Below are 9,929 nucleotides of genomic sequence, written 5' to 3' on the forward strand. Positions count from 1 at the left end.
TAATTCTGGGCTTTTGTAATCTTTCTATGACACTGGGTGTCATTCTCCCCCTCCCACAGTAAAATACTGCAGCAGTAAGTAATCCTCTGTCATAGCTGCACAGGAGAGACTTCACTGGTTCCTGGAACTGCTGGTTGTGTTTGTGGCCTGTGGTGATGTTTGTTGTGCCCCGGCTTGTGAGACAGGATATTCAGATCCTTTCCTGCCGGGTGATGGCAACTGACTGTGTGAGCTACCCATGAGCACAGCATGGATGCCTTGCTCGTGGCCAGCAGCAAAGCCCAACTGATAGTGGCATGGCCTTACTCTGATTTTATTTGGAGAATGAGCCCCCTGCCTGCTGGGTGCAGCTGCAGCCGTGGGCAGGAGCCCTGAGCATAACCTTTCCTTGCAGTGATGGCCTACATGCAGTTTGTAGAAGACTACTCAGAGCCACAGCCGTCCATGTTCTACCAGACCCCTCAGAACGAGCACATCTACCAGCAGAAGAACAAGCACCTCATGGAAGTCTATGGGTTCAACGACTCCTTTATCAGCTTGGACCCCTCTCAAGATCTGGCACCTCCTCCTGCTCTCCCACCGAAACAGCGGCAGCTGGTGAGTGAGATCCGCGGTGCCCCTGGCAGGGCATTCCAGCCTCCAGGAACAGCTCTGCTCCTGCTTCTGACAGGCTGTGGTGGTAGGAGGATGTCTTGTTGGTGTTACCACATCGTGTTCCTTGTCATCTTGTTAAAGTGTTTTTAGGCATTTTGCATCATTTACTGTGAGCTCCTTTCTAAAACCCCACGTTCAGACTGTTCCCCATAAGCTCTGAAAGCCCTAAAATGCTCTGAAAATGAAAAGTTACTGTTCCACCTGCCATAGCTGAATCTGTGCCAGACTACAGGCTTGTGTAACAACTGCTTTGAAGATTTTGACATGCTGGGCAACACCATTTTCAAAAGATTTGCTGCACTGTTGTTACCAATGCTGTTTTGAAACTATTGTCAAGGATGCCACTAATAATCCCCCTTAAAGCATAATACCTGCTTTTAGGGCTCAGTCACTACCAGAGCCACAGAACATTGGTACAGCCATTATTTAACTCGCACGTGTTTTCTCCACATTAGTCCCCTTGTGTGAGTCTGGATTTAACCTGGTTTTCAGTGTTCTGCTGGCCCTCCCAGCTGTCAGTACAAAAAGACACATCCACCAGTGAATGGGATTTGGGTGGCAACAGTAGAGCAAGTGATGGGGGTGAAATCTTGGTTTCAGTGATGGCAGCAGCAGTTTTTTTCCCAACCTCAGTGGAGCTTGGATGTTGGCCTATTTCTTTTTAAGGGTCTTCCTTTTTTTTTTCTTTTTAAGTCAAACCATAAGGGTTTTATTTATATTAAATATCTGATTTTCTGTAATAATAACTAAAAAAATCATCTTCTGTCCTAATGTAGTGGATTTGGCCATGGCTTTAACAGAACAGGAGGAAATGTGGGAACAGAGCCATGGTCTTACCATCATGAGGGCCACTGCTGCAATATTTCTTCATGCTACCCATGCTAAAGTTTGGCTGTCTCAGGGTGTTACTTTTTAATCAAATGGGAAAAGCAGCCCAGACCTCTCATTTTGGGATTTGCATAACTACGTTCCTGTGATGCAGGTGGGAGTCCTGAAAAGATCAAGTAGCATTTCCAGCTAAGCTAAACTGAGTGTTCTGCATTATTGCTTTGTGAGGATGAGACCTTAAACACCCACATCCCACCTGCTTTGCAGGGACACTGTGGGGTCTGTGGTCCCTTTGTCAGTGTGATCCTTGCACTTTTACTAGTGCATTGTAATTCCCTGCCCTACCTCCTCCTCCTGATGTGGCTACACTCAAGTGGTGTTTCCAGTGGTGACTTGGCCTATATGGCCTTGAGGGAGGATGTGTAAAGCACAGATTTACTGTAGCCATTGTGCAGAAAGGAAATTCTGCTCCTTCTCTGAATTTATCAGCTGATGCAAAGCATTTCTTTGCTGCCTTTTAATCATTATCTGGGCAGCCAAGTTGTCACTGGTTTGCCTGCTAGGCATTCTTTTACTCTTGCAAGCTGATACCATCAAGGTGTTGCTTGCTGTTCCCCTGAAGCAAAGATTTCTTCAAGTGCAGCTTCCCACCCTTACCTTCATCTCTCTGTTGGGAAAGTGGTGTGAGCAGACAATAGCTTATTCAACAATCATCGTAAAAGCCACCAGACTCTAGTTTCTCTGCTCCTACTGCCATGAGAGCTTCTGAAACAGCAAATCACATGGTCATCAGCTGCTTTAGCAGTAGGCAAGTTTTGCTGGATGGACTCCTCTAAAATAATGCTTTGGATCTTATTTATGAAACAGTTGTACATTGTATTAAACAAGTCAGAGCTGAGAAAAACAAGATACGCTTTTGATCTTCCTCACACTCTTTGCTAGAGTGGAATTCATGAGAAATTCCTTAATAGTATTTGTTACTTACAGTGAAACATATTCCTCTTGTGCAAATGATAATAAATCATTTTGGGTTGGGCTGAAAAATTACTGTTACCCAGTATCTCAGCAGTACCAGTGAGAACCCATAAAGCAAACTGGAAAGACAAAGTTCTCAGTGTCCAGTTTGCCCCCCCCAAAATACTCTTCTCCAAGAGTTGGCTGCTTAACAGCCAGAAGCAAGAGCCAGTTCCTCCTTTGGGCATCTGGCCCCCAGGCCATGGGGAAGAAAAGGCAGGGAGGAACAGCTTATCTCTCCCCACAGCAGCTGCCCATGGGTGAACTGGAAGGGGGAGGTGGGAGTTTATTTTTAAGAGATTTGTGAAACAAAGATTTGAACTGTGATTTTTATCATGCCTCTTGAGCTCAAGAAAGGCATATTGGTGTGTCTGGCTCTGATGAACTGTATGAAAAGCTGTTTGTTTAACACACCATGATGTGCACTGTTTTACAGTTAGCATTTCTTAGCCTTTATTCATAGCCTTTTCTCTGCTCTTTCTTTGTGTCTTCTGTCTTTTGCTTTCTTCCCCCACTTCAGCAGGCCTCCTATGCTGCCTCTTCTTTCTCCTCTGTCTCCTACTGTGTCCAGCAAACTAAAGTGCCCTTCACCCCCGAGGACACCGGTGCCACTCAGGGCCTCACTATGTCAGTCTCTAACTCCTTTCTCAACCGGCACAGCTCCTTTCCTGTGCACTCGGTGAGTTGCTCCCTGCACTGTGACATGTCTGTGTGGTCGTGTCGGTGTGTTCTGCTTGGCTGAAAGTTCTGTGCTTACACTCCAGCTGGCAGGTAAAGGTGGTGGTTCTTTTTGGGGCTTTTGAACTCATGTAGTAGCCAGGGGAGAAAACTGTGTGTAAATCTCACTAAATGGAGCACAGGGGAGGTGTGGCTTTCGTTACTTTCTATACGTGTCAGTATTGACAGGCTGAGAGGGTTGGGGTGTTCAGCCCAGAGAAGAGAAGGCTCTGGGGAGACCTTAGAGCACCTTCCAGTGCCTGAAAGGGCTCCAGGAAAGCTGGGGAGGGGCTTTTTACAAGGGGCTTGTAGTGAGAAGACAAGGGGGAATGGATTAAAACTGGAGGAGGGGAGATTTAGATTAGACATTAGGAAGAAATGCTTTCACTATGAGGGTGGTGAGACACTGAAACAGGTTGCCCAGGAAAGCTGTGGCTGCCCCATCCCTGGAAGTGTTCAAGGGCAGGTTGGATGGGGCTTGGAGCAACCTGGGCTGATGGGAGGTGTCCCTGCCCATGCAGGGGGGTTGGATCTGGATGATCTTTAAGGTCCCTTCCAACCCAAACCAGTCTGTGATTTGTGATAAGGTAATGACAAGGAGAGCTGGCCTGTGTGCCCAGGCACGCTCCTCTGACCTACGTGTTCCCCAGACTGCATGTTGGAGCTACAAAGTATTTTTGTTCTCCTGCATAATGTCAGCCATGTGGATGACGAGATTAAAGGCTGCTGTGAGAATGTGACCTTTGGAGAAATAGCAAAATGCCATCCCCGAAATACATGGATTTATTCAAACATATGGAAGAGTGGCTGGAGCTACTTAATTATTTTTTTTCCTAGAAAATGGCTTGTACCAGATATTTCATCTCGTATTTGCTTGTCTGCTTCCCTTCACATCTCCATGGTCCCAAACAGGCTCAGTAAGCTTGTGTGATTTCCTGATGAATGAGCAGGGTTTTCTCTCCTACAACACTCGTGAGCAGTCTGAAGAGAGAATGGCTGGGGGAGCTGAGAATGATTTAAATCAAAACAAGAATAATCTTCAAGCACTGCTTAAATCTGTGATCAGCTGCCAATTAAATGGTACTAATAACAAAGTGTTAATGTAACGAAATTAAGTCTAACCATGGGATTCTAGCAGCTCATCACTGTGGGACTCATTTGCATGTAAAACTATGTGGTTATGCTCTGATTGCTGTGTGATGACAACTGAGAAAAGACTATTTTTTAACAGTGACCTGGATATTTAGTGAATTAGACTTCTTCTGGAGAAGGAATTATCAGGCAGGACATGAGAAAACTCAGATGTGTTCAATTAGTTTAGTATTAAATATTTGAATATAGTATCCTCCCACTATGCCTCTGCTATCCTCCTGTTTCAGCACTTACTCATTCTCTAAAAATGACTGATAATCATGGGTCCAAAGAAGAGGAAAGTATTCAAGTGCTTTACAAGTAGTGCTACTTCACATGCAATGAATTAAAGCTTTTGGCTTCCATTTGTGTGTCATAGCTTTGCTGCAGGGATGGAAAGGCTGAGGTGCAGAAGGGTTGGTGCTAGCAGGAATTTTTGGTGAACATCTTTAAAAGTTGAAGTTATGTCTTAAGTTCTAAATTGCACAGCTCTCGTGTGATAGTGATTCTTGCAAGAAAATCGTACAACTGTAAGACCAGGTAAAAGCACTTCACTATTTTTGGTTTAATTGAGAGGCTGTAAATATGACAGTATAATGTTCTAAAAATATGTGGGCACTTTCCTTTAAAAAAGCATCCTGGTTGAATTAAATGGTTACTACCTTCTTAATTGTTCTGACCTGTTCTTGTCTGTCTTTGGACTACATTATTGTGCTTATTTTATGAAATGTTAAAACTTGTGTTAGAAATCCTTACCCATTCTTGCAAAAATTTGGTGAGGGGAAGAGAAATGGCTGGAGCTTGAGGAACAATTGGACAGTGCCCTGTCAAATAGGAAAGCATAAAGGCAATAAGCTAATTAAAAATATTTTTTTTTTGCATTAATGCCTTTGAATTATGATAATTTGGTGGTTGCTCATGACTCTTAGCTGGTCTGTTTTTTCACAGGCAAAAATGAGATTTTTCACTGTGACAGTGTCTCTTTGTCTCCAAGCTGCAAAATACCAATGTCTTTACATGCAGCATAGCTGACCCATGTAATACCATAACCGTGGTTTATCCCATTTTCCCTGTCCCTAATAAGACAGAGATGTGAAACAGCTGTCAGGTTGGATCGTTCCCAGGGTGACACCCTGCATGTCAGGGCCAAGAAGGACCAGAGCCCCTCTTGCAATTTGCTCCTGAGCATTGACCGGAAAGACTGTGTTGTTTCACAAGGAGGATGCCCTGAGCTGCACCAGGAACACTTTAGGTACCTCGCTCTGCTCCTCTTACTCTTATGTCTTCATTTTTACCTCTTTCACCAGAGAAAGACCACTCAGGTGAGCCCTGTGGTGAGCAGTCAACCTGCTAAAAAACAGGGAGTAGCTTTCATAGAATCACAGAATGGTTTGGGTTGGAAGAGACCTTAAAGATTAGATCCATCCCCCCTGCATGGGTAGGGACACCTCCCACCAGCCCAGGTTGTTCCAAGCCCTATCCAACCTGCCCTTGAACACTTCCAGGGATGGGACTTCCACAGCTTCTCTGGGCAACCTGTGTCTCACCAACCTTGCAATTTTTCCTAATACGTCACCTGAATCTCCCCTCTTTCAGTTTGACCAGCCCCAGCAAGGAAGTTAGTGCTAGGGAGAGCACACCTTCCGCATCCCAGCCAACTGAAGTGTGTACTCAAATAACAGGGGTGATTATGAAATCTCTTTAAATGATGTCTCCTGCATTAATCATTACCCATTCTGTACAGGAAGCTAAAACCTCTTTAGATCAATACCAGGAAGTCAGAGCTGATAAACCAACTGGTTGTCCATTGACCCAACATCAGCCATGCATTGCAGGCTTGCTGAGCGTAGCCAGTTTTCAGAAACTGAAACCTGAGCCTTTTTTCTCCCCTGGAGACTGGCCAGGAGTCAATCCCAAGGAGAAGACCTGGCCCTGCACCCATCTGTTCATTTGCAGGCACCAGGAAGGCTGAGCCTAAACCATGTTTTGCATCTTAGCCCATTAGCTCTGTGCTCCAGATAAAGGACTAGTGCCTTACTACAAATTTATGGCGCTTAAAAAGACTGTTTTCACTGTGTTTTGAAGCAGAAAAAAAGAGATTAAGTTGTTCAGCATGAATTTTTGGTGTGAGTTTTTAATGTTTTAATTTATTTTCTAGAATTCAGGCTTTTTTGTCTTTCCCATCAGTGCTGCAGACACTGCTGCAGCCCAGAAGCCACCACTGCTCTTGTCAACCCACTAATTGTGCTTTTCCCTTCTTTGCAGGAAATTGTGTCAGAGGTAATAGCTTTTACTGGATAGAGGCAGATCTTGAGCAACTGGATCAAACCTCTTAGGTTTGGCAACTTGAGCTTGTTTTTTACCAAGTCTGATTTGCATCTGGGCCAGCAAGGGTCACATTTGTCGTGTGGGCTGATGTTGTAAGGAGCTGCAGCATCATATTCCCCAACCCTTAAATCCCACATTGGTGGGACAACTGGATTGTACTGTCAAGGGGCATCTTAGGGATTTCCCTCTATTTTGAAAGTTCTTTCTGTTGCTACATGGTAGGAAAGGAGGTGTGGGATAAGAAAGCATCTTCCATTTTAGTGCTTGGCTCTAGTTTCTCTCTAACTTCCCTTCTTGTGAAGACAGAGATACCATCCTTTGGTTTATTAACTCCTTGTGCTCTTCACTGGAAATGGGTAGGCAGGCATCCAAGGGGTAGGAATCAAATTGTGTGACTTCCCAACAGCTGGGGATCTCTGCACTGACAGAGGAAATCTGTCCAGGGACAGGCTATGCTGTTATCTACCCACATATTTTCCACCAAAGGCTGCAGAAAGTCTTGCCTTTTCTTACAGCCAGGAACGTTTTCCTCCCTGAAACAAGGAACACAGTTGTTACTCCAAGGCATGTACATGCCATTAGTGGAAATTTGGCTGCAAACTTTACTATGGAGAAACAACTTGCCTCTGAAAAAAGATGTTTTTCCTTATGTTTTCTTTTAATTGAGAAACATTTCCAGTAATTTTCCAGAATCCAAATTGGCTGTTGGATTCCAGCAGAAGGCGCAAGTGATTTCCTCATGAAAGCTCCAGTTCAGTGCTTCTGTTCTCACTTGTTCCCACCATTCTTGAGCAAATCGAGCAAGTGCACAGAAAATTCACAGTGACTGGTTTTCTTTCTTGTGTGTGTGTTATTGTATGTTCAGGAAAAGGAGGCTCAGATAAGTACTTAAAGATGCACACAGTGCAGCCATGTGTTTCCCATGTTTCCCTGCCTCTTCCCTGTTGGTGTCGCTCAGTTCCAGTCTGCAGCACACACCACAGCTCTGACCCTTGGCAGAGACTGAGCTGTTTGGATTCATCTGGTGGCCTGATGATGGGAGCCACAATCAAACTGAGACTGGGAGATCATAGCATGTGAGTTCCTTTCTGTCCTGAGCAGGGTTTGGCTCCTTAGTTTGGCACAGAAAGGAAGAGGAAGAAAAGATTTGTGTTCATTTCAGCGGCTGCTGAGGTCTAGGTGTTGTTTTTTCCTTCCCGTTTAGCATTCCTTCTGCGTTTGTGTTCATTTCCACTGCCCAGGGCAGGCCCGGATGGTGGCACTAATAGTGCTCTTGCATGCTGGCATAACCGATCCTGCTTCTCAGAACAACTTCTTCTGGTGGTTTACACATTGTCCTTGCAGCTGGAGCACCACCTGTCTCTGTGTAGGTCTCTCTAAATGGTCCCCTGCTGACTCCGTAAGTCACATTGTTTTGTGTGGCAGACTTTTTAAGAGCCTTGTCTTTCTCTCCAGGCTCTATCTTTTAAAGATCTGCTTGCTAGATGTGGTGGTACCAACAGGAGTAGATGTGATCAGACTGAATTCTCCTGATAGTTTCAAGCGGTGAATGATAGCATGGCTAATAAATCTTACAAATGTTTCCTTCCACACACCCTCCCACCTCTTTATTTATTTTGTTGTAAAGATGTGCAAGGATCCCTCTCACTTCAGAAGTCTGAATTTTGTGTTTTCCTCTGCAGAATCCAGGAGACCCTTTCCCAAGGGGACAGCAAGCCCCATCCTTCCATCTGCTCTGCTAACTGTAGTTTAAAAACAGCGAGGTCAGCTGTGCAGCCAGGTCAGAGGTTTTGCTGAGAAACATTCAAGCACGAGGAGCTGCTGCCTTTCCTGTGGCTTTTGGCATTCTGTTGGCAGCGTGTGCTTCCAGCCATTCATTGTAGGAGCATTTCCTTCCTCATTAGCAAAAGTACCTGGAAGCCCAGCATTGTGTCATGAGATAGGAAGTCTTTTCCAATGGTTGTCTGTGCAACTGCATTCTTAGGGTGTAGGAGCTTTGTGCAACACCCAGTGCTTTGTGAACATAGTTGTCTACTGTAAGAATGTGGGCATCCACTTCTGGCACGTTGCCCATGTCACTCTCTGAATAGCATGCACAGAGGAGATCTAAAAGATTGATCCTTTCCTCTGATAGCTTCATGTTTGGGAAGTCAGATGCTTTATCTGATCTGGGAGTGTCTGGCAGGATCGCAGATTAATTTGGCAGAAGAAGTTGGTGGGGTAACTGAGAAGGCTGTACTTAAAAGGTAAAGACTGTGTCTGCTGATCCTGCAGATGCTCTGACAGCCATATAATTGAATTCAACTTTGAATTAAGGATGGAGACTGCTGTGGCTCCCAACCAGTGACTCCCTGCATGTAAACACCCTGTCTCCCTGTTACTAGTGGTCAGCCATGCCTGGTGAATGTAGAAGAGTGTCACTCTTGAAACAAGTTTTCTATGAGAGTGTTTATCTCCTGCTATCTAAGCCAAATAAACAGTCGTCATGTCATTGACCTTTGGGACATCCTGTAAAGCTGCTGCTAATGATGGAAAGCTGTTCTAAAATATTGAGCGTTGGAAAAAATCAAAGGCAGCAAATTGCAAAGGTTGAAAGATGCCATCTCTGGAAGACCTCTGCATGTCACCCTGTGTGGTAAACATTCAGGACTGGGCACGTTAGCTTCCTGCTGTTCCGAGGAGACAAGATTGCTCTGACCTCGAAGCATGCTTTGTGGAAGCACTTCCCAAGCAGCAGGGATTTTTGAATCCAGTTTACTGCTGAGAGGAGGGGGATCTCTCTTGTCTGCCTGCGTTGGCCATTTGCTGTCCTAGGTCAGGATCACTCGTTCTGGAAGACCATTTTCTTGTGGTGGGAGCCTGGCAGCATGGCTGGAGTTTGGGTAGAGAAAAGTGTCCTTTCTCAAAGGATCTGCCTGCACTCTGCTTCCCAGCTTTCCCAGAGATTATTTTGAAATAACTCACTTAAAGCAAACCATGGAGTGGGAGGTTGTGTCATTACAGCCATAACCGAGGCCTTTCTGACCCAGCAAGAAACCTCTAAGAAGCAGATTAAAATAAGCACTGATTCATTTCCAAGATAAACTGTTGCCTGTGATTTGAGGGGAGGAAGGATTTGAGGAGGACTAGTTGGCTTGTGATGGTTCTGTTGAATGGACTGTCCCCTCCCAAAAGAAGTATGACTTTTAAAGCATGACAGGGCTTCCAAGACATGTACAACACCCAAGCCCCATGGAAGCCATTATCACAATTCCTGC

The 9,929-nt window shown here is 45.0% G+C and overlaps 1 protein-coding gene across 1 annotated transcript in view; it reads left to right on the forward strand.

Moving 5' to 3' along the window:
* Positions 1-9,929, forward strand: part of RAPGEF1 (Rap guanine nucleotide exchange factor (GEF) 1) — an 82,560-nt gene that overhangs the window by 54,351 nt on the left and 18,280 nt on the right. Inside the window, exon 10 of the mRNA XM_009998881.1 lies at positions 395-597. Within this exon, the coding sequence (XP_009997183.1) occupies positions 395-597 (203 nt within the window). The remainder of the gene's footprint in view (positions 1-394; positions 598-9,929) is intronic.

Source organism: Chaetura pelagica, unplaced genomic scaffold (assembly GCF_000747805.2).
Source record: "Chaetura pelagica isolate M959 unplaced genomic scaffold, ChaPel_1.0 scaffold405, whole genome shotgun sequence".
NCBI classification, from domain to species: Eukaryota; Metazoa; Chordata; class Aves; order Apodiformes; family Apodidae; genus Chaetura; species Chaetura pelagica.